This window comes from Eleutherodactylus coqui, chromosome 3 (genome assembly GCF_035609145.1).
Source record: "Eleutherodactylus coqui strain aEleCoq1 chromosome 3, aEleCoq1.hap1, whole genome shotgun sequence".
NCBI classification, from domain to species: domain Eukaryota; kingdom Metazoa; phylum Chordata; class Amphibia; order Anura; family Eleutherodactylidae; genus Eleutherodactylus; species Eleutherodactylus coqui.
The window spans coordinates 158,656,479-158,682,554 of NC_089839.1; the positions used below are offsets into that span (position 1 = coordinate 158,656,479).

Genomic DNA, 26,076 nt, shown 5'->3' on the forward strand with positions numbered 1-26,076 from the left:
CGTCTCTCAGCCTTCTCTTCTGCAAGCTAAACAGTCTCAGATCCTTTAACCGTTCCTCATAGGACCTGATTTGCAGACCGCTCACCATTTTGGTAACTCTTCTCTGAACTTGCTCCAGTTTTTTAAAGTGGGGTGCCCAGAACTGGGCACAGTATTCCAGATGAGGTCTGACTAAGTAAGAGTAGAGGGGATAATTACCTCACGTGATCTAGACTCTATACTTTTCCTAATATATCCCAGAATTGTGTTTGCCTTTTTCGCCGCTGCATCACATTGTTGACTCATGTTCAGTCTATAACCTATTAGTATTCCCAAGTCTTTTTCACATGTGCTGCTGCTTAGCCCAATTCCTCCCATTCTGTATGTCCTTTTTTTATTTTTCTTGCCCAGATGTAGGACTTTGCATTTCTCCTTGTTAAATACCATTATGTTAGTCGCTGTCCACTGCTCAAGCTTTTCTAGATCTTTTTGGATATTCTCTCTCTCTCTTCCCTAGTGTTAGCTATCCCTCCTAGCTTTGTGTTGTCAGCAAATTTGATCAGTTTTCCATCAATTCCCTCCTCCAGATTATTTATTAAAATGTTGAACAACACTGGGCCTAGGAAAGAGCCTTGTGGTACCGCACTTGATACATTCTTACACTTGGATGTGCAGCCATTGATGACCACTCTCTGAGTACGATCACTCAGACAGTTGTGAATCCACCTACCGTAACAGTTGCCTTGTCAATCCCATATTTGGTCATTTTTCCAATAAGTATAGTATGAGATACTTTGTCAAATGCTTTACTAACATCAAGATATACTATATCCACCGCATTTACTGATCAACCCAGTCGGTGATTCTGTCATAGAAGGAAATTAGATTCGTCTGGCATGACTTGTTTGTTACAAACCCATGCTGGCTCTGGTTAATTACTCCATTTTTATCCAGGTACATACATACATGCTGTTTAATAATTTGTTCAAAGATCTTTCCTGGTATAGAAGTTAGGCTCACAGGCCTGTAGTTTCCTGCAAGAAAGAGATGGTTCCAAAGATGGTTGCAGAGATTGCTAGACTAGAAAGAAATGGTTCCAAAAGCTGTGAGAGTCTTATCAGTGGACAGATAGTGACCTGGGACTTCCTTGTCATCAGGAAAAGTTAAGACAAGTCTAGTCCAGTTAGGAGAAGTTAAATTTGTCTCCATAAACCTATGTACTGTACATATGTTACCCCTTTAAGGTTGTAAGGCTTGTTAAACCTTACAATGCAACGTTTATTGTGTACTATGCCCTTCCTTGTAGAGGACTTATGTAGAAATTGTCTAGTAAAGTGAAGTGCTATAAACTATTCAAACCTACCATCATATCTGTCCCATCCGTATCCTGCTCACGAACTTTATAGATATTTGCTTAGGGATGGTCACCATATTATGTCCAATTACATAAGATCAATTAAGAGGAGCTTATATTTACTTTAAGCAATAAAGATCTTTAGGAGGAGCTTATATTTAAGAGGAAATATACAGTTGTTTTTCTCAGAAGACTCAAATAAAAACCCATTACACTCTCGCAGCTGAAGGTCACAATGTGGACTTCGGTGGCTGCTGTGCTCTGCCTGGTAACCTGCATTGCTAGTGCTGAAGACTCATGTTCAGGTGAGTAATCTCTCATAAGATATCGTAATGATGCATTTACACCACAAAGATGGCTTTTGAGTGATCATTTTGCATAAACTACTACTTGGTACTAATGCCTATTGGTACCAATTAGTTGAGTGTGAGCCACCTGGAGCTGTATTCAGGGAACAAACCACCAGCTGTTCCCTGATTACATTCTCTTTGTTCTGCCGTGGGGCTGACAGCTGACAGAATGCAATTAGCTGTAATCAGCACTCCCCGAGCAGAACACAACATGCGGTCCTGCTCATCAGCTGTTCTGCTGAACAATAGTTTTCATGCAGAGCTGAAATTCATTGTTAGGCAGAAAAGTGAAAGATGGACACATTTAGACACAACGATTGTCGCTCAAAAGATGAGCGATAATTGTTGTGTCTAAGTGGGCCTTAACAGGCAGATCTAAAATATCTATTACAGGCATTGTACTAAAGCAGTTTGCTGGTCAAAAGTTTAAATACTAACATTATTATTACTGATAGCAGCATATCATTCAACTAATATTGATTACACCATCCTAGTAGTGATGGTTCATGAGGAACAAGAAAGGCAAACTATGGTCCTCTAAAATGACAAATAGATTCATTAATAAAATTTTAAATTGTCCCCAATTTTCATTTATATATAGTAACTAGCTTACCCGTCGCGCGTTGCTGTGAAGACAGACAGACATACATTCGTTTTTATATATCTAGATAACAACCAATCACAGTGCAGCTTTTTTAGGTTACCTCAGTGGTATAATATATAACAACTAATCACAGCGCAGCTTTCATGTTACCTCAGCTTTATAATGTATAACACCCAATCACAGCGCAGCTTATATGTTACCTCAGCAGTATAAAATATAACAACCAATCACAGTGCAGCTTTCATGTTACGTCAGCAGTAAGAGAAATAACAACCAATCACAGCGCAACTTTTATTCTGCCTCAGCAATATAAAAAATAGCAACGAATCACAGCGCAGCATTCATTTTACCTCAGCGGTATAATATATAGCAACCAATCACAGCACAGCTTTTATTTTACCTCAGCATTCTCAATATCCAGGAATTGTCTTACGAAACGTTCGACGGATGCATCATTTTGTAGTTGAACACGCATCCCGTTGCTCGTAATGCTTTTTGCTTTTGTGCTTGAGATGGAAATCAAACGATCTTTGTCTGGGGGGGCATAACTGTCAACAACGCTCGCACGCGCGCCACCTATCGTAGGATAGATGTACTATGCCAGTAATCTTCCCAGGAGTGTACTCAACAACTTCCCATTACCTTTTCCTATTTATAACATAATCAATGCTCGTGCCAAATTTCAAGTTTCTATTACATTGGAAAGCGAGAAAATTCGATTCCGTACGTAACATTTGGACGCCAATTGTTTTGCGCTTAAAATTGAATAATCGAGTTGGGACCCATTAACTTTTCCTATTTATGACATAATCAATGCTCGTGCCAAATTTCAAGTTTCTATGACATCGTGAAGTGAGAAAATTAGATTCCGTATGTAAAATTAGGACGCTAATTATTTTGCGCTTAGAATTGAATAATCGAGTTGGGACCCATTAACATTTCCTATTTATGACATAATCAATGCTCCTGCCAAATTTCAAGTTTCTATTAGCGTAAAATTTGGACGCTAATTCTTTGGCGCTTAGAATTAAATAATCGAGTTGGGACCCATTAACTTTTCCTATTTATGACATAATCAATGCTAATGCCAAATTTCATGTTTCTATGACATCGGGATGTGAGAAAATTAGATTCTGTAAGTAAAATTTGGATGCTAATTCTTTGGCGTTTAGAATTAAATAATCGAGTTGGGACCCATTAACTTTTCCTATTTATAACATAATCAATGCTCGTGCCAAATTTCAAGATTCTATGACATTGGGAAGTGATGGAATTAGATTCCGTACGTAAAATTTGAACGCTAATTTTTTTGCACTTAGAATTGAATAATCGAGTTGGGACCCATTAACTTTTCCTTTTTATGACATAATCAATGCTCGTGCCAAATTTCGAGTTTCTATGACGTTGGGAAGCGAGAAAATTAGATTCCGTACGTAAAATTTGGACGCTAATTCTTTTGCGCTTAGAATTGAATAATTGAGTTGGGACCCATTAACTTTTCCTACTTATGGCATAATCAATGCCCGTGTCAAATTTCAAGTTTCTATGACATCGGGAAGTGATAGAATTAGATTCCGTACGTAAAATTCGGACGCTAATTCTTTGGTGCATAGAATTAAATAATCGAGATGGGACCCATTAACTTTTCCTATTTATGACATATTCAATGCCCATGCCAAATTTCAAGTTTCTATGACATTGGGAAGTGAGAGAATTAGATTCCGTACGTAAAATTTGGACGCTAATTCTTTGGCGCTTAGAATTGAATAATCGAGTTGGGACCCAATAACTTTTCCTATTTATGACATAATCAATGCTCGTGCCAAATTTCAAGTTTCTATGACATTGGGATGCGAGAAAATTAGATTCTGTACGTAAAATTTGGACGCTAATTCTTTGGCGCTTAGAATTGAATAATCGAGTTGGGACCCATTAACTTTTCCTATTTATGACATAGTCAATGCTCATGCCAAATTTCATGTTTCTACGACATCGGGAAGTGAGAGAATTAGTGGCAATGATGAAAATCGAACGATCTACGTGGGGGGTCGTAACCGTCGACGACGCTCGCACGCACGCCATTTATCATAGAATATTTGTACTATGCCTATAATCTTCCCAGGAGTGTACTCAACAACTTCCCAAAGTTTCATGATCGGATAAATGGTGTAGTAATGCATAAAGGACAAACAGACACGCACACAGACATACATTCAATTTTATATATATAGACTAGCTGAAATACTCGGCTTCACCCGAGTTAATTTGATTCAGGTGTTTACATGTTGTTTGCATGGAAAATTTTATGAAGTCAAGCTTACTGTAGAGTAACTGAGGAATAAAATATGTATACATATAGAGGAGCATTAAATTCTCCTCAGGTGTAAAATCCATGCAGGTGTCCAGCACGCTTGATCCGCGCCCATAGGGATGCATTGGATACCTGCAGGTAAGTAAATACCTGCGGATGTCAATTTTCCCTGCCGCGCGGATCACACGTGCGGGAAAACACCCGCAGCATGCTCCATTTTAGTGCCGCGGTACACCAACAGTTGAATTTCTGCTCTCCAGCGCGGGAAAAATAAAAAGAGTGTACGGCGCATGCGCACGGCACACTGCTGGCGTGCCAAGCACATCCGCCGGGCAGAAGCAAAGAAGATCCGGCTGCGACGGACGGGAACCTGCAGCGTCCGGACAGCTGAGTTAAATTCAATTTTCATGCTTCATGTCCCCGGGAAAGGAGGGACCCGCTGCGGGATTCTGCATGGAGAATCCGCGCGGGCTCGAATTTCCTAGGGAACATGAGGCCTTACAGTTGACTAATGCAGAACATCAGATCAGAAATAGCATTAATTGCCTTGTGACAGAGGCGTCATTCCCTGATAGTGTTATGTTTAAGTCACCTAGATCTCCAGTACAATGTATACTCCTTCCAGTCCTTTTCTATGGTGATTGCATGACTGTGTGATTTTCTGCACTTATTTGCAATGGGTATGGCTGAAACGCCTGAACCCAGTACTTCGCAGCGGAGTTCATGTATTTTTGGCCATATAGTGTTCATATTTCCTATTACAATGACTTTAAGTCCCTGAAATAGAACAGCAAACATAAAATTCATTTTTCTTAAGATTCTCAAGTATAGGAAAGCCAAGGAGAAAGACTGAGGCTGCCTTCATATGCGATAGAAGTGCTTGGAATTTACACTGCTGGAATTGCAGCAGAAATTCTGCAGCGTTTACAGTACAAGGCATGTGGGAGAGATTCCAAAAATCCCCTGCACTTGCTGCAAAAAATTTCCATAATAAATCTGCAGCGTTTTCAAAAAACACGCACGTTCTAAATTCACAATATGTCTATTTATTCTGCAGAATTAATTCCTTGAAATACAAGAGTTAAATTACGCAGCATTTTCGTAACTAGAAACGCTGCCAAATCTGTATTTAGTTGTGCATTAGGTGAATTTAAGGCGCATGTGCTAAAGCTTTCACTGTGGAAAGCCCGCAGCAGAGACGCTTAGTATGAAGATGCCCTTAGTAGTAAGCAGCTATAGGAAAAGCCATCTAAAAAGCACAGACTTAGGGCTCATTCACAGGGGCGTATTTTCACTGCATATTAGGTACACGTATTTCCAATGCGTAACACGTGGCGAATGGAAGCAATGAAAGTCTACGGACTTTCATTTTTTCATGCACACCTGCGTTTGAACTGCGAGTGGACACTGCGTATAAAACACAGAAGGAACAATAGATGATTGGTCTTATGACTCCCTGAGGCACAAGGGTGTTCGTGTTCACGATGACTCTAACAGAGAAATTCTGCCAAAGTGTTAATTAGGTCTTGGCCGACACATTTCGCTCCACACAGGAGCTCTTCAGGGACCCAAAAATGCCTTTATAAATAGAACGTAAATGGTCCTGTAAACCACAATTGATGCTTTCCACACCCCAATAAACTGATTCCTATATTTTCTGAACCAACGTGAGGTGGTAGATAGTAATGATATGAGAGGCAAGATTCTAGTCATAGGACACCACCATGTGAGTGTCTCTCAATTCATTCAGAATAAATAGGTATTATATTTAAAAGAAACAATTTATAATTAGAGATGAGCGAACGTTCTCGGTAAGGCCGATTTCGCAATCGAGCACCGCGATTTTCGAGTACTTCACTACTCGGGTGAAAAGTACTCGGGGGCGCTGTGTGGCAGGGCGTGGCGTGGTGTAGCAGCACGGAACAGGTGGGAGCTCTCTCTCCCTCTCCCCCCCCCCCACTCCCCTCTGCAACCCCCCGCTCACCCACAGCGCCCCCGAGTACTTTTCACCCGAGTAGTGAAGTACTCGAAAATCGCGGTGCTCGATTGCGAAATCAGCCTTACCGAGTACGTTCGCTCATCTCTATTTATAATACCACCACATTTGGTCAGTTATATTCTACTAGATTTCTGTTCACTATTAAAATTGCCTCAACGGATAACGGCAACTTATTTTCCTGTCTGCCACTGAGCTCCAAAACAACACCTCCATTGATGCGCTTGTTGGAGATGCCTGCTCTGATGTTCCCCTCACTGACAGACTATCAGATTCTAATTGCTGTCTAAGAGTAATGGTTTTGATATTCTCCCTAATCTTTTGCTGCCAGTTCCTATCTCATTTTCCTGTTTCTATAAAGGCCATCAATCTGGCCCATCCTTAAGTACTTTATAATCCTAAGATCATTAGCAACAAAATAGGATAATATAAATAATAAATAAAAGAGCAGAGAGGAGCGACAGACCAACAGCCTTGGTGGTAGGCTGCTGGTATCAATGAGTCTTGTCAGGAAAGTTCTGTTATATTGGAATCCTTGTGGCCACCCCTACAGGGGTGTGTGTTCGAATGCTCCAATCAGTGCACTTCTACCTCTATGATGCAGAGAGCGTTGCCTAGGCAACCTATAGAAGCTATCTTGGGGAATCGTCTAGTGCCGCCCGATCGTGGATTCCTTTCCACCACGATCGGCTATGTGTATGATCCTCCATGGTGTAATACACAGGGTTGTACCGTCCGATAACATCCTACCTTATGTAGCAGACTTCTATAATCACCATCGTTGCAAGCTTCCCCGAAGCAGCGCTGCAACAGCACGTCACTAATGATGTCTGCTGTGTTCCAGCGCTGGAACGTGGCGCACGTAGGACTGAGTGCGTCAAACTATTCGCACATGCGCACCGATCATGGCCCAGTGTTATATGGACTGAGAGCATACAAAGGTCTGCGAAGGCGCACACACAGCGAGGCAACGCCCCCCCCCCACTGTGCTGGCTGATAACACAGATTCTTTGCGCATGCATAATTGAAAAAACTAAACCGATCATCCTATGCATCAGCAGTGCATGATATACAATGCTTGTAAGAATCCTGCCTGCGTACTATGCTTAAAGGATAAAAGGTACTAGCTTACATTCGTAGAACTGCTTACATTCGTACTAACACACAACTATTTTCTCTTCAATAGTCAGTACTTCCACCAGCTCAGGGGCACGGCGATGGGGACTCCATGTGCCCCATCGTATGCCAACGTGTACCTGAGCTGGTGGGAGGAACACCATGTGTTCATTGAGGAGAATTCCCACTGGACAAAATCCATCGTCCTTTGGATTTGCTTTATTGATGATATCTTCTTACTTTGGTCTGATGATCGGAGGTCCTTCAAAGAATTTGTAAATCACTTAAATAACAATGACTTCAACTTCAGATTGACATCTGATTGTGATGAAGTATCAATATCCTTCTTAGACTTGAAAATTCACAAGTCTTCAAAAAGACTTGAAAAAACAAGCAGATGGTATGATATTAATTACTCTCTTTAGGAAGGAAACGGCCACAAATTCATTATTGGCCTGGAATAGCTTTCATCCATTCTCTCTCAAGAGGTCAATACCCAAAGGCCAATTCTTGAGGATATGTCGCAATTGTTCCTCTGCTGAGGATTTTAAGGTAGAAAGTGAGAAGCTAGCCAAAAGATTTAAGGATCGACAAGCGTCTCGACATCATCATCCTTGTCAACACCAACACAGGACAATGACGTGGACACTCAAACATACGAATACAGAAAGACAATTCACAATGGATAGACAAACACTATTTAAAGGGACCCCAACTTTGAGTCACTATACATGTACTGACCTCCACTCACACTACCTGTACATTATAGACTTTACATGATCTTAAGTAGCTGTAAGTTTGTGATTTGTTTTTTGACGGTAATCCTGGGATATTACATAACTGACAATCCTTTAATATAATGCTGTTTGCTTTTGCCCCACAGTTGCCATCAGTAGAATACTGGCACTATTTACAGCAGATTATATTATATGCTTATGAATTGCTTGTTCAGCCCTTCAACACATAAGTGTTACCAGTAGGGGTATTTTCCATTGCATTATCCAAGACTGGAGAATTCTTCTCTATGCCCCATATACTATATATATTACTAGTTTGGCTCAGTGTGAAAAAATGCTGCAAAGTAAAATGTTTAAAAAAAATAGGAGTGGTAATAGTTTATTTTTATCCATTAACAAAACACAAAGTGAATGCACAAAAGAGAAATTTAAGTCATATAAACATTTGGTGTGACGACTCTTTGCCTTCTAAACAGCACTGTACAATCCAAAGTAAATGATGAGTTTCTTATAACAACATCAATATAACACTTGAACAATCCACATTGTCCATTTGACTCTGTACTTGTATCCATTACTACAGGATCTGCAGGTTCTCCTGGACTAACAGGACAGAAAGGTGAGAGGCTCAGAATACACTGAATTCTACAGAACATCTTCATGTGGACTCAGTGGGTCAAGAAATCTAATTAGGAAATGAAGGCGGATAAATTGGAAATAATTTAAATATGATTTGAAATATTATGCAAGTTCAATATTAATAGGAATTCATTAAAATGAGCATCTGAAACCTTTCACAGAGTTTGTCAATTAGTGAGGATTTTGATGCGTTTTTCACTGCTAAATGCATTTTGTAGAACATTTTGCGAAATTAGTTTTTTTTAACGGAATTTAATTGTAGACTTACATCTCCTGTATGTTAAAAAGCTGCAACAACAATTCTGCAAGACATCCTTCATTTTGCAGCAGTAAGATTTGTCATTGCGGAATTTAATCATGCGGTTTTGAAATGCGCAGATTTTTACAGGTGTAAAATTCAAGCACCATCATTCAATTATCTTTATGACGCAGAAATGTCCGCATTGACTAATTTTCCGTATGAAAGGTCTCCATAGGTTTTACGTTTTTAAAATAAAGTGTTGTTTTATTTTTCATCTCCTTTTTACATGTGTGGTATCAATCTCAGGCAGGTTTGGTAATTAGATTGCAAGGTCATCTTGCTTAAACGGAAAGTTACTAAAAGAGAATGTTGCATATCATTAAGCAAGTCATAGTTCTCATGCAGTATGAGGAGTAGTCTAAACGTGGTGCCATTGAGCATTTTTCGTGCACTATTCGTTCATCGCTGATTTTTAGCAAACTAAAAGTCAGTGATGAGCCTTATCAGCGCCGCACGCTCAGTTCTCAGTGGGACACTGCTGATAGCATTCTTTCAGCTGGTATCCCGCTCAGACTTCTCAGCGGGACACCAGCTAAAAGCTCCGAGAACAAAGCAGCTGTTTGCATGTACAAAGCAACAGCTGTTCTCGGAGTTATCAGCAGTGTCCCACTCTGCCTTCATTTAACTCTTAAGTAGCTAATTAGCTACTTAAGAATTGATGCAAAAATGATCGCTAAAAACTGTCACTCAAACTATCGTTTGAGCGATTTTTGAGTGATCATCTTTCAGTGTAAATGGGGCTTTATAAAGTTTACATGATCCAACAATGGTGTTTGGACTTTTGTAACATGATGACAACTAATTTTTTGGTATTTTTTCTGGTTCATGGTCATTGCTCACCTTCTGTTGGCTGTTATGTGATTACAATTTGGTGGTTACATTATATATGAGTAGGAGTTCATGACATATAACTAATGGTTTGCTATATAATTAACGTTTGTTCTTCCTTGGCTGTAGAACCCACTTCTTGACTGCAAAAATCTACTAATATCATTTTATTCATTCTATCTTCACTGGAACATACCAATGAACCTACTTCTTTCAGCACCTAGAAATTGCAAGGAACTGCAGCACCGAGGGGCAGTTCTCAGTGCTTGGTACAAAATATACCCAGATGGAGAAAATTCACTTACAGTCTTGTGTGACATGGATACAGATGGAGGAGGATGGATTGTATGTAATAAAATAGATTTTGTTTTTTCCCTAAAGTGACCCTCTATACAAAAGCTCCCACTCCAATATTATACTTACCTTGTCCCTGTTGATAGGTTTTTCAGAGACGGTATGATGGCACTATCAACTTTCTCAGAGAGTGGAATGATTACAAGCGAGGGTTTGGTAACCAACTAAGTGAGTTCTGGCTGGGAAATGATAATATTCACCACCTCACATCTTCAGGTAACTATTGCATCCACCAGAATCCACTGTCATTACTATGGACAAGTCTGCTCAAATTGTGACGTCCTACAAGTCTTGACGCCCCTTCTCTTAATAGATACCCATCAGACAGGGTTGCCAGCTGCTGAACCTCCGGCTCAGTCAGTAAATAAGTTTCAGGGATGGTGCTGGTATTTCATTTTGTGCCAGCCATGGCTGCAAGTAGCTTACTTACCGAAGAAGCTCTGGTATGGTAGACCCAGCTGCTGTATGCAGAGAGCATGCTTTGCCATCCAGGCATCTCCATTCCACCACCTCTGCTGTATGCAGAGACCCTTCCTCTTCTGTTATCTGTATAGGCCCTGCTTCATCTCCCGGCTTCTGCATTCGTGTATGTACAATACACAGCACGGACGCTGGGGAAGGAAGCAGGTATACAGCAGCCATGGTGGCTAGAACGGAGCTGCTTCAGTAAGCAAAACTATTTTTGGCCATGGTTATTATTTGTGCCAATATTAGGGGGACTATTACTATTGGGGCCACTAAGGGGTGCACTATTACAATTTGTGATGAGCAATTAGTGGAAAAATCTGTTTGTGTTGGTATCGTGCCGATTTCATGAAAATCATCATGTCTCGGGACAGTCAATTCCAACTCCCATTAAAATCAATAAGAGTAAAAATTCAGTTTACTGATTTGTCATCCAGAAGGTCACCAATACAGCCAAAGCCCCACCCCGCTAAAATTGCAAAGGTCACTATAGTGTACAGTGTTGTAGGGGGTCAATAGTAGCATACAGATGTTACCAAAAACAAAAAAAACCACATTGGGTCTCTTAGCTCAAAAATGGTGCCAAGGAATATAGCAGGTGTACTGCTTGTTTTAAAAGCAACGTCATGACGTTAGCATAGGACACATTCTACCGGGTAAACACAACAGCCAAGCACGGCTTCACCAAGGAAAATTTTTGATTTAGGAGGAGGAAGAGGAGTAAACATGGTTGAAGTAGGAGAAGGAAAGCAGCAGCAGCCAATCACATTCAGCTCTTTCAGCAGGCGGGGATTTAAAATCCCTGCCTGCTGATAGATCAGCACCACAGAGCAGGGTACAGCAGGAAGGAGACACAGGTGAGCTCTGGCAGCTGAAGCAAGGTGAGTATCTATTTTTTTTTTTTATAGCACTTTTACTGGATTTTTACGGAAGGGCTTATATTTAAAGCCCTTCCCTGAAATCAATGGACAGCGTGCCAGCAGCAGAATCCTCTACGGCAGCTGTCATGTGTGACAGCTGCGGTAGAGAATTGAAGAATTCCTCTGAGCATTGGTCACAGATGTGGAAGATGTAGAAGCAGGGAATTCTTTTTACTAGCGGAGATGAAGGAAACATCTGCCACATGCGGCAGATTTGTTCTTCATCCTCGCGGGGGACATGGCAGCAGTGGACAGTTAAGTTTATTTTAATTTTTTTTATATGTAAATTCTGAAACAGAATGTAGGGGTGCCGGCAGACCATTGTTTTCAATGGAACCGCCGGCAGCAGCCGCGGCTCCATTGAAAACAATGCACGGACCTGCATTCACGCGTGTTTTTGCATGTACATGGGTGCACACTTATGTACGCACCTATGTACACACAAAAACACGTTCGTGTGAAGCCACCCTCAGTCATATGTGAGTTTAAAATTCCCAGCGTGCTAACTAATCAGTGGAATCTGCTATGGGGGTGCAGAAGTTAGGTGATATCCATGGCTTGTACATTTTTATAAACATCTGGCAATCTACATTGTCAGTGGTCAGACAGATGCGTCTATCAGCTATCACACCCCCAGCTGTGCTAAACACCGTTTCTGATGTGAATACCAAATTTATATAGGTTTTTGTTTGCAACTTTTTCACACTTGAAAAAAAAATGTTTTTTTTTTGTTTATTGCTGCATTAAAAGACCCCTAACATTTTTCTTTTTTTTGTCAACAGTGTTATGTGAATTTTTTCTTGTGTGATGAATAGTACTTTTCAATGGTACCATTTTTTTAGCCATGCGGTGTTTTGATCACTTTCCATTCTATTAATATTTTTTTAATGTTTTTTGTATTTTTTTTTTCAGGGCGTGCAACGTGCGAGTTAAATAATGTACTAACTTTTTTGCATTACAAACACAGTGATATTACATATGTGATTTTTTTGCTATTTTTTAAAAATACTTTAACTTTTTATTTTTGTCCCACTAGGGGACTTGATTAAACATCTTTTATCATTATTGTAATGCACTACTATACTTCAGAATAGTAGTGCATTAGAAAGCCTATGAAGCTCAGCCTGAGGGCTTATTCACACAAGCGTATATCGGACGGCCGTGAACGCTACCGTGTGATGCATGGGGCAGCGTATATGCCGTTGGTCGGGGAACACAGCTTAGCTCTGCTGTCATGGGCTCCCATAGGAGTCTCTGCCACCGCCCGTCCGGGCACTTTATGCCACGGAGATACGCCTCTGTGCACGGATGCATTGTAAACCAATGCATCAGAGGGGCAGTGTATATCGGCTGGCCGTGAAAACGCCAGCCGATATACGCTCGTGTGAATAAGCCCTGAGGTTGAGCCTCACAGGCTACCGTATCTGGCACAGCCCCCTCCGTCTGTCCGCCTTTTACATACTATGGTCACACTGACCGCAGCATGTAAAGGGTTAAACCCTGGGGATCCAAGGTTTCTTTGTTTCCTAGGCATGGAACAGGTGCCCGTCTGTCATCTAACAGCTGAATACCTGCTGCCCCTGGTATGGGAGACCCACGTCGAACCTCTAATGCAGCGCCAGGTTTTGATAGTACTGTAGAATAAAGCCCCTTAACAGCTGCCGTCAAAAGACATATGGGTGGCCATTAAGGGACTAGCTTTTCCTGACGCTGGTGGTAATGCCCCTGCAGAGGTTTTCTGTTTATCAACCAGTAGCTGTAGAACTGCAATCCATTGTGGATGTATCCCTGTGACCATGGGGAAATGCTGTGCTTAAGCTGCTTAATAGTGTGTCCTTTAGGCCTCATGTCCACAGGCGAATCTGATTCTGCATGCAGGAGCCCGCAGCGGAATCCGACCCTGCCCGCAGCCGAGAACCCCATAGGTCTTCTACTCACCCGTCCGGGCCTTCATTTTCTTTCAGTGCGCCGCCGCACATGCACAGTGGAGTTTTTTTTGTTTTAAACTCCTACTTTCTCACGGAATCCACGGCCCATCTGCAATTCAATTGCGGATGGGCATTTGATCGGAAGGCTTCCAATCAGTGCGGATCCGTCTGTGCAGGATCCACACTGAAACAGAGCATGCTGCAATTTTTTTTCAAATCTGCATGCTTTATTTCATTTGCGGACGCCTATGTATCCCTATGGGCGGCTTGATTTTGGGAACTTCTGTGGTGTCCTGTGAGGGAACGCGAAATTTTGTAACACACAAATTAGGTAAAAATCTATCCTGTGAGTGACTAGAAGCAATTGTACATGGGCCCGAGGTATAAACTATATACAATTTTCCTGTTACGGGAAATGACAGGTATGATGGGGGTTGTAGTTGTCAGTTTGTGACACCACCGTTCCATACACCGGCATTCACACACGGCGCATTAATGACACTGGACAAGTGCATAGTACCTTGGGTCCTCCAGAATGAGGGAGGCCCGGTAAAACATTACTAGAGACTTTTCCATACAACACAACAGACTTCAGAATGCAGATTTTACAGTGCAGGAAACTTAGTGAATAATCAGCAATACTTGACATGAAAGTCAATGGCCACAGAATGGCAATAATGATCTCCCCGCTCTCATAGACTTCAACACGCATGGGTGTCAGTTAAAGGTATACCACTATACGGGGATCCAGACTTCAGACGGCTGTATAGGAATCATAAACAGACTTAATATTATCTTCAGAGGTTCGGTAGACTTCTGCACTGTTATTAGTTGTATAGTCCTGAACAATGAGTGGATCGCAGCACACGTATCACCTGTCAGTATGCAGGGAAGATATTCCTCTCCAAATGGTGCTCGCTCTCAAAGGTCCTGGATCCTGGACCGTATTCCAAACAGCAGAAAATATATGCAAGAGCAGCACTCCAGGGGTTGAATCCAAAAAACAAATCTTTATTGCCCACAACGTTTCAACTCTTACTCAGAGAGTCTTTGTCAAGTTATTAGTTGTATACACGTATAGTCACTTGAAACCGTAGTTACTTACAATGGCTCTCTCTTGTGTGGGACTTTTGGGGGAAAACATTTAGACTCACTGACTCCCATGTGCTTCAAATACGGTCCGGCAGTCTCTCCATCTCCTCCATATAAGGCGCAGAGAAACCAGAGATGTGTCCCTGTGCCCCTGCTGTTTCTCCAGCTGATCGGGGAAGAGGGAAGATCCTCAGCCCCAACTAGGGAGCCTCTGCTTCTTCACCATTTTCGATACAGGGAAGCTGAAGGGGCTTCCCTGCATCACTATGGGTCCTCCAACTGCATGGTGAGATGGAAGATCATCAACCTCCTTCCCGCTCACATACACCCCCAGTTATAGATTCATCCTCACACATCACATGACACTGTAAGATAGATACATTCAGCATGCAGCCAAGTTCACAGGCAATGATTTTAATGGGGTTAACCCTTCAGACACTGCAGCTGTGCAACACACATACAAAAAATAGACATAACAGTTTGGCACAGTGCATCTACATAAGACAGACATGTATGACAATAATAGAGGGGTCCAGAATGATGTTCTGGGACACTACACTTCCATGGGGTGACCTGCGCGGATTCTGCAAATCAGATCCGCCTGTGGACATTGGGCCTTATAATACTGTATTTTGAGGTCCCTCTCCACTGATTTGTCTTTTGGGCCTTGTAATGGGGATCAAGGAGGAGGGGGACCCAGTAATGATATGGGCTATGCAACAGTCCTTCTGCAAGCACTGCAGCATAATAGCACTCATATGCCTCAAAGTGCCTAAGAGTGATGTCCCATATTCTTTGGGGCCAGGCCTAAGTGTGTCCCCCAAATGGTTCTGCCATCCCCGTAGAATAACTGTGATTATTAATGGGTGGAAGAAACATTTTGTGGCCTCCCTCTCCCCTACCTCTGGACCCAAATCATCCTTCTCCTCTGCTTCCTCTTCCTGCTGTACCTCCTCTATACTTATCCAATTGGTGGAGAAATATGTTGGAGAAGATGCCCCCCTTTCTTGACCAAAGCCACCTTCCCTGCAGTGTTGAGTAATGGCGAACTGGCAAGACAGTTGGAAGATTGGTATCCCTTCCTCCTACTTCTGCTGTGAAAACAACCAGCCATTGTCCCTGAGACCCTGTAGTGTCATTTTGCCACATACGGATATCTGTGCGATTGAGGAAGGTTTTAAAAGATGGTGTGAAGAAGTGAAGGTGAAGCAGTTGAGGAGGGAACAGACAAGGATGAAAGTGCCATAACTTTTGGTGGTACAATGAAATGAGGGCCACCACTTTTGGCTTTAGTCTCCATCTGCAGAACATTGACCCAATGTGCTGTTAAGGATAAATAATGCTCCTGTTCATGCTTGCTGAGCCCAGTGTCCATGGTCAGGTGCACCCTGCCACTGACACCATTCTATAACACCAGGGACACATTATTACTCACATGGCAATGCAGGGAAGATTTTTGGTAAAGATATTGCAGCTGGGTATCTAGTACTGTACGTTAGCTGGGGATGGAGGGCTAGCTACTGATCTTGGCCATACTGGAATACGGGGTAGATATTAATGTCAGTTAAGGTGGTGGTGATGATGGCGGCTCAACTTCTGCTCTCCATTTCCCACTCTTGGTTCTGAATCCTGCACCCCTATCATCAATTGTGAAAGAGAGCCTAAAGTAGGTATGCTACTGCCCCTACAGAAAACTGCCTCTTGGTGCTCAAACGCTACTGCATGAATAGGCAAGCAGGTAAAGGAAGAAGAAACTACAACAGTGGAAAAAGAGAGCAGAATAAAGCTGATTCTTTGCCTTTTGGCTCAGGTGGGAGTTCATGTGACTGTTTATACATGTTGTGTTGAAGTTGTTTGTTATTCTTGACGCATTTAAAATCCTTACCGTAGATCTTACAGATAACCACTCTTCTGTCATCACGTTTGCTTTCAAAGAGGCTGCACGAGTCCTGTTAGCAGACCTAGTTGTGAGCCTAATGTGGCTACTGATGCGAGTAGTAGTAGCTGATGGTAATGATATAGCCCTTGTTTGTCTGCGAGACCCTACTCATTGTCTTAGTATGGTGTTGCCCCACAACGTCCACCTCTCCTTTCTGCGAGCTCAAGCACCTCATCATCTTCCACCCACTGTTCCTCTTTGTTGTACTTCTCCTGAGTGGACTCTACGACACAATCTGCACCAGGAGCTGTCAACTCCATTTCCACATCCCCCTGAGTATAAATTGACTATGGAGTGTTGACCACACACTTACCCACCTTCATCGTCCTCTTCAGACAAAAAAAATGGTTGTGCATCAGTGCATTCAATGTCTTGGTCTTCTCCTTCTGGTTGTTTGTACTTCCCAGTTGACATCCATGACACTGAAAGATCAAACAGCTGCTCAGACTGATCCATGTGGACAGCTTCATAGGGTATGAGGGATTTGGCACAAGGTGAAGAAGAGTGATGCTCCTGGCCAACTGGTGCAGACAGACTGCTGTGTGCTTGCGACTGGGAGGAAGAGGCATGCTATGTTATCCAATGTATGACCTGTTCTGCAAGCTGCGGATGTAACGCATGGGCAAAACCACTTCTAAAGAATAAAAATGGGCTTGCATGGCCTCCTGCAGAAAATGGAGCTGTTTCTTCAGTGGGACTCGCTTGATGTGCCACCTTGGTCCATCTTTCTCCACCCTCATCAACATGTCCCCAACCCCTTGCTTTCTTCATGTTCCCTTTTATCCATTTTTTTGTATTTTAGGTTTTCTTTGTTCACTTTTAGTGTACGTTTATGTAACGTATCACCTAACTTTGTAGTTTGCAGAAAACCACTGCTAGTTGCTTAAAGCCCACAAATAATAGTGGCCTGACTCGTGATTCAATAACATCTAAGGCAGCTGACATGTACTGTATGTATTTATTGTTTCCCTGTTTGGTTTTATTTTTGTTCTATATTAACACAAAATAGCAATGCCAGCTGCAATCTCTGGGCAGCACAATATGTGAGAACAGAAGGCCGCACAGTACAGATTGTATATTTGTGCTCCCTCTCTGTTTAGCGCAACATATACAAGCTTTCACATCCAGCAATATATCCTTTGCAGAATATCTGTCCCTAACAACATACCTCGTGTTATATAGACATATATATGTGATGCATCTTCTCTGTCCTGTGCTTCACTGTAAAATGGCTGCTGGTTACACTGTGCTTATGTCGTATATGGCTAGGCCATGTGATTAAGGGTTCCAATGAAACTGCTGGCCATATGCAAGATAGAGGACACATTTGGGGACATCAGCAAGACACGCTGATCTGACTAGTAGGCATTATGGACAATTTGATTTTCGCACTATTTTTGCAAAAAGTCGGATTGGACTTGCCTAATTCAATTTTGCAAAATTGAGGAAGTTTTATCGCCCAGCCGATCAAGATGAGCAACACTATTTACAACCCCAAATTCAAGAAAGTTGGGAAGCTGTGTAAAATGTAAATAACTGTTAAGAAGAAAATAATGTAATAATTTGGAAATCTCGTATAACCACGTTATTCATGTTTAAAATATAGAACATATATCAGAAGTTGAAAGTAAGACATTTTTCCATTTGATTTTAAAACATTAAGTCATTTAGAAATTGATGGCAGCAACACATCTCAAAAATGTTGGGGCAGGGGTAACAAAAGGCTGGAAAAGTAAGGGGTGTTAATGAAAAACAGCTGGAGGGTCAGTTTTATACTAAGTCATATGATTGTATATAAAAAAGCATGCTAGAGAAACTGCATGGGCAGATTACACATATTGAAAGGCACTATCAATGCTGAGCAGTATATAGAGGTTTTAGAACAACTTGTGCTCCCATCCAGACAAGGTCTCTTTCAATGAAAGCTTACATATTTCAGCAAGACAATGCTAAACCACATACTGCATCCATCACAACAGCATGGCTTCACAGAAGAGTCCCGGTGCTAAGGTATAGTCCTAAGGTATAGCTATTCATGAATGAATAGCTAAGGGCTATGTGTGATTGGCTGAGCGCTCAGCCAATAGCTAAGCAGTAGCTGCTATTGGCTGAGCCCTCAGCTAATCTGCACAGCTCTTTCAGGAGGCGGGGATTTTTAAATACCCAACTGCTAAAAGAGCTTCATAGCAGTGCCGGGGAGCCAGCAGGAGGACGCGGCTCAGCGCAGGAGAGGTGAGTATGATTTTTAAAAAATTTTTTCACACTTTTGGCTGATTATCGGGGAAGGGCTTATATTTCAAGCCCTTTCCCAATAATCATTCCGCATGGGTTGCAGAAAGCAGTGCTTTCAATGGGATCGGCAGCAGTGCCGATCCCATTGAAAGCAATGAAATAGAATGCCGGGGACTTCTGCCACAGCTGTCACAGCTGTGGCAGAGGATTCCTTCATCCCCGCAGTCCCCGTGGGGATGAAGGAAACTCCTGCCACAGCTGTCACAGCTGTCACAGCTGTGGCAGAAGTCCCGGCATTCTCCATCTCTTTTCAATGGGGCTGGCGCTGCTGCCGCTGGCCCCATTGAAAAGACCGGCGATATGTTGTCGTGATGCCGATTTTTTTCTTGCACTGCGATGCGAGACTTTAACTTTAGAATCGCATCGCAGTGGAGAAAATATTGCCAGTGGGTGGGAGCCCTAACAGACTGTTGTAAAAAGAAGAGAGGATGCTACACAATAGTAGACATGGCTCTGGCTCAACTCTTTTGAGATGTGTTGCTGCTTCAATGTGCCACTTTCCCCTTCTGATGTCTGTTCTGTGTCCTACTGTAAATAAGATATGGTTATATGAGATTTCCAAATCATGGCATTCTTTTTTCTTTACATTTTACACAGCATATCAAGTTTTTTGGAATTAGGGTTTGTTCTATTAGGACCAATAAGGGGGCAAACTATGACCACTGGGGCCACTAAGAGGTAAAGTTATGGTGTAAACCACAGCTCTAGCCACATCCAGCGACTACACCTCCTTTTACATATGGCCACTTTGTATTTGCGACAAAGGTGGCAAACCTACTATCAGACTATGGGCTCAGTCAGACAAGCGGATATACGCGCATTTTTCCACGCGGAGAAAAAACGCACAGCATGTGTGGGCGAAAATCCGCGCCTACCTAAGGCCCCCTACACACGGGCGGAAATTCTGCATCGGGATTTCTCGCAGAATTTCCATCCCTGCCACCTGCATAGGATTGCATTACAATACGCAATCCTATGCAGACGGCCGCAATTTGTCTGCTCGAAAATGCACACGGAAAACAAATCGCGGCATGCTCTGCGAGACCCGCACAGAAATGTCACTCCCGGGCCGCCGGCTCTGCTCTGCACATGCGCAGGCTGGCCGGCAGCCGGCACATTGAAGAGCCGCAGCTGCTGGAGAGGTGAGCGCCACACTGGTCCCTGCAAGGGCTCAGGTCGAGTCCCGCTGCGAGAGTTCTCGCAGCAGGATCCGACCTGGCAGTCTGCAGGCGGCCTAAGGCCCCCTGCACTCGGGCAGAAATTCAGCAGCGGGATTTCCTGCTGAATTTTTGCCTGTGCCTGCCTGCATGGGATTGCACTGCAAAACACAATCCTAGGCACACAGCCACAATTTGTCCGCATGAAAACACGCGGAAAACAAATCTCGGCATGTCCTATTTCTGTGCCGGTCTTGCAGAGGCCCGCACAGAAATGTCAGTAGTGACGGTCCGGCTACGCTCTGTGCATGCACCGGCTGGCCGGCCGGCGCATAGCAGAGACGGAAGATTCCCAGGAGCGGGTGAGCCACAGGCCTCTGCAGGGGCACGGGTCTGCATCCCCGACCCGGCCAATCTGCAGGCGGCCAAAGGGCTTGGTCAGACGAGCGGAGATCCGCACGTTTTTCTGTGCGCAAAAAAACGCACCGCATGCGTAAAAAAATCTGCACGACCATGTTCATTGCAGCCGACGCATAGCAGAAACGGATAGATTCCTGGGAGCGGGTGAGCCGCAGGCCTCTGCAGGGGCATAGGTCTGCAACCTGCTGCGAGAATTCTCCAAGCGGGATCCGAACCGGCCGTCTGCAGGTGGCCCAAGGGCTCAGTCAGACAAGCGGAGATCCGCGTGTTTTTCTGCGCGGTAAGATAACTCACCGCGCGCAAAAAAACCCCGCATGACCAAGTTCATTGCCACCCATATGTTCTATCTTTGGTAGGTGCAGATTTTTGCTCGCACACGGTGCGTTTTTTTTCCGCGACGAAAAACGTGTGGATCTCCGCTCATCTGATCGAGCCTAAAGATAGAAAATATGGGTGGCAATGGACGTGGTCATGCAAATTTTTTCCTGCAAGCGATGTGTTTTTTTTCAGCGCAGAAAAACACGCAGACCTTCGCTCGTCTGACTGAGCCCTATATATGAGCTTGTAGAATTCTACAGCCTGGATTATGGCATCTTCCTTCATGCACTGACTTTGCACATGTTTAACCTTCTAGGATCCCATAAACTTCGAGTTGATCTGATAGATTTTGACAATCAACACAGTTTTGCTGCTTATACTTCATTTTACCTATCAGGAGAAGCTGACAATTATAAGCTGCACATTGGCACATTCACTGGAGGCAGTGCAGGTAATGTCTACTCTGGTAATAGAGCTTTTCATCTAATGTTCTATCATGGGGCCCAATATCTAATGGGATCTAGAGCAGTAATAGCTGTATTAGGCCTCGGTCACACGGGCGATTTTTCGCATGATTTGCGCATGCACATGCGATCTGCGATTTTATAGAACCATTGCTGTGCAATGGGCGCTTTTTATGTGCCTGTCCGATAAATTATAGGACACAAGAAACCGCAGATCGCGCCTATCTGCGATTCCTTGTGTTCTCTATATGCGCTCAATGGGGCCGGCGGCAGCAGCACCGACCCCATTAAGAACATATACTACACAAATCATTCTCCTCTGCCACAGCTGTAACAGCTGTGCAGAGAAGAATGATGTTTGTCCATTGAATTCAATGGAGTCGGCAATACAGCCGGCTCCATTGAAAGCAATGGGCTGCCGGCGAGCGCGGCATGAATTTTCGGGAAGGGCTTAAAAATATAAGCCCTTCCCTGAAAATCATCCAAAAATGTGTGAAAATAAAAAAAATATATATATACTCACCTTGTCCGTGCAGCCGGAGTTCAGCCGCGGCCAGCCGGCAGTTCTCCTGAACTGCTCTGAGTAGTATTCAGCAGGCGGGGATTTAAAATCCCCGCCTGCTGAATGGGCTGCCTCTGATTGGTCACAGCCCTCACCAATCAGAGGCAGCTCTGAATTCATGAATCGGTGAGTGAGTGCTGCCTCTGATTGGCTCAGCGCAGGGACCAATCAGGGGCAGCTCTCAGCTGTCATTCAATAGCTGAGAGCTGCCCCTGATTGGTCCCTGCGCTGAGCCAATCAGAGGCAGCACTCACTCACCCATTCATGAATTCCTGAATGGGTGAATTAGAGCTGCCTCTGATTGGTGAGAGCTGTGACCAATCAGAGGCAGCCCATTCAGCAGGCGGGGATTTTAAATCCCCGCCTGCTGAATACTACTCAGAGCAGTTCAGGAGAACTGCTGGCCGGCCGCGGCTGAACTCCGGCTGCACGGACAAGGTGAGTATATATATATATATATTTTTTTTTTTTACACATTTTTGGATGATTTTTAGGAAAGGGCTTATATTTTTAAGCCCTTCCCGAAAATTCATCCTGCGCTCGCCGGCAGCCCATTGCCTCCAATGGAGCCGGCTGTATTGCCGGCTCCATTGATTTCAATGGGCTGGACAGCGCTCCTGTGATCGGGCCCGTTTCAAAGGAAACGCAGCTAGGAGCAGATTTTTCTGGCGATCCGTCATGCGATCTGCAAATCGCGGCAAAAAACGCCCGTCTGACCGAGGCCTTAGAGTATATTTTTTGCAGGACCAGGTAAAGTTTTTAATGTTGCCATTTAATGTACACTATAATGTATTGAAACACTTTTACAACATTTTTTTACGTCGCGTGAAATGGAAAAAAAAATAATTACTTTTGTTGTTTATGACATTTATGGTATGGTAAAAATGGCTTCCTATTCTTAACTTTATTCTGCAAATAAGTCCAATTACGGAAATACCAAATCTATATAGTTTTTATCTATTTAAAAAAACAAAACTTTTAAAAAAATGTATTACTTTCTCCATACATCATACATAAAGCTGGAGTTTATATCTACCATTATAGGATGCAGACTTTTTAACCACTTCTTGTTATTTTTCTTTCAGAGGCAGGGTCACTAAGAAAACACAGTTCTGTCATTTCTGTATATTTTTTAATTAAACAAAGCAATTATACGATTTTGGAGGAATCAAATTTATATAGTTTTTTATGTATTACTACTTTTACACAAAATAAACATTTTTCATGAAAAAAATCTAGTTGTATTGCTAAATTCAGAGAGCCATCATTTGTTTTGTTGTTTTTCTGTCTGTGTAGCCATATGAGAATTTGTTTTCTAGGATAAGTGTCATTTTCAGTATTATCAATTTGAGGTACATAGGACATTTTGATTGATTTTAATTGTGTTGTGGGTAGATGTTAGTTGTGCAGCACAGCAGGCAGCTGCCATGTGTGGAGCAGACTCACACAAGAATAGAATATGCAGATGTGCAGTCTCCTGCACATGGACTGAGTGTCAGTGTCCTGTGCGATGCAAGTTGCGCCTGTGACTGTCAGGAGCGAGTCACACTCCCCTGTGTGAATGCACGCTTAGAAGGGAAATTCTGATAATTCTTTCTTCTTTTATTACAGGAGACTCTCTCGGTTATCACAACAATCGTCCTTTTACAACCAAAGACAGAGACAAGGATACTTATAAAGATAATTGTGCAATAACATATAAGGGTGCCTGGTGGTATGGAAACTGCCTCCACTCCAATCTGAATGGACAGTATCTGGGAGGAGCACACAGCAGCTACGGATATGGAATTAATTGGAAATCTGGAAAAGGGCTAAATTATTCCTATAAGATAACAGAAATGAAGTTCAAGCCAGTTTAATATGTATGGTATTTTTAAGCTCATATTGACATAATCCTCTGGAATCAAATCATTGACAGTGCAATTTATCCTATATATAATAGACATAGATCATATCGGAGAAGTCTTTGATCTCGGACCCCCACCGAGTCCATTTTTTGGGTGATGTCCATGAATGTTACCAGCAATTGGCTGTATATTAACATAGGCCATCGCAATTACAGAAGTGTTTATAAGGAAAAAGGGTCTTGTCTGTCTTTATGATGTGCCACAATTCATGGAATGATCTTTTATACAGCACATTTATATATATAATCTCATGTCTAATGTATAGCCTCAAACAATAAATGATTTCTACCGCATTTTCCTCTATTCTCTCTGCCCATCCAGTAATCTTAATCTTTAATACATAAAACAGATTATCTCCGTGTTGAACTCTATAACCTAAATGATAGGAAATCCTTTAGACCCCCCTCTTCTCTGTGTACACCACTGACTATAGAATAAGGACAACTAGCACTCCAGAGAATTACATCCATAAAATAAAACCATGATAATATACACACTTTGAATCTCAATCTTACACCTCTCTGGTCAATATATAACGAGCTGACAATGGGGGGTTGGACTGGCCAATTAGAGAAACCAAAGTGCTGTATAGCAAGGCTCATGAGGCACAGATGGCGTCTTATGCAATGTAGCAGCATTAAGCAGGTGGAGGCAATAAGGGGCATCAGCGCAAAACTTTTAATCATGTACACTGTATACTTTATCACTCCTTATGATGTCACTTTACTTGTAATATTACAGACAGTACTGAATAGGCCTTATGGCCACATGGGATAAATATATATACCGGCTGAAACACTGATCATTCTCCAAGGTCCAAAATAGTCTAGAGGAAACCTCACGGATTCAGGCAAGGCTCTCTAGTTCAACAGCATGTTATACAACGTTTAATATACCTTCTTGGCTATTCACTATCTTGCAAGCCCCAATACATGTCTTATTGTGCAGTTGCAGAGGGGTTCTTGCCTACTCTGCATGGTAGCGAAATGCACTCCAGTCTCAGTTCCTCATTCCACTTATAGGGAAGCACCAAAGAAACTTGACCCAATGCATCCAGCAGACTCTGTTCTTTACTTGGCTTTCACTCTCACCATTCTGTCACTGTGTGTATCTGTCTTCCGTTGTCATCTGGTCAGATGTCATTGTCTGCACCCCTCACTTAGGTTAGGAGTAGAGAATCCCTCCCTATCCAAGAAAGTGCTTGCATTTTCACTGGGTCTGGCAGCACTGATCATCTGCGGGGTCCTACTTCCTACCTTCACCTGTGCACAAACCTTCACACTCTGCTCTTTTTGGTCACTGATGAGCCTCTCTGCTAACTCGACACACTTAGGCCCTGGTGGTCAGCTCAGGTACCTCACCTGCTACAGTGGCTGATACTTCAGGCCTTTACTCAGAGACTCCTATGGCCATTAGTCACTCACCCTAATATTTTACCAGCTGTGGCCACTGCAGAAGATCTTTCCTGTTGTCCTTTGGTCACTGGCCCCTCTTTATATAGGTCCCCCTGTTTAGCATGTTGAAGAAGCTTGAGTCACACTGGGACCTGACTGCACAACCACTATTCTCTGCAAAATGCACTCATCCTCCCTTTTATCAGGCCCCTCCTCAAAGTTCAAGTCAATGGTGATGTAAGAGATGTGTAACCAGGGAGGCCAGCTCCTTCCCTAACGGGACTGGATCTTCTAGTGATGTGCTAGCTGTATTACTGCCTGCGTCACTGAGGGGACGAGGATTCTGTCGCCAATATAATACTGGGGGAAAGCTTTAGTTCAGCATATGAAACACCCAAATAAGTCGCAATTTCTTTAATGGAGAGTATTGAGCTCCTCCACCACCTTACTGGCCCAGGTAAAACCAGAAGGTGGTTAGGACAGCGCCCCTGTAGATAGAGCCAGATTGGTTGCAGCCAGTTCTTTTACTGGGAAAGCATGCAGGAATTGTTTTCATAGTGTCTAAAGTGTAAACGTAGACAAAGTGCTTGTGGTGAGTGACACCCTGTCCCAAAGGACATCCAAGGAGAACGGATGCAAGAAGAAGTTC

At 42.9% G+C, this 26,076-nt stretch overlaps 1 protein-coding gene across 1 annotated transcript; it reads left to right on the plus strand.

Moving 5' to 3' along the window:
- Nucleotides 1–7,811: 7,811 nt before the first annotated feature.
- Nucleotides 7,812–23,985, plus strand: LOC136620194 (ficolin-2-like). The gene is made up of 7 exons (XM_066594900.1): nucleotides 7,812–8,110; nucleotides 8,199–8,269; nucleotides 9,031–9,066; nucleotides 10,433–10,560; nucleotides 10,656–10,785; nucleotides 21,417–21,551; nucleotides 23,738–23,985. Exons 1-7 carry the CDS (start codon nucleotides 7,812–7,814, stop codon nucleotides 23,983–23,985), a joined length of 1,047 nt encoding a protein of 348 aa, XP_066450997.1.
- The last annotated feature ends 2,091 nt before the right edge of the window (nucleotides 23,986–26,076 follow it).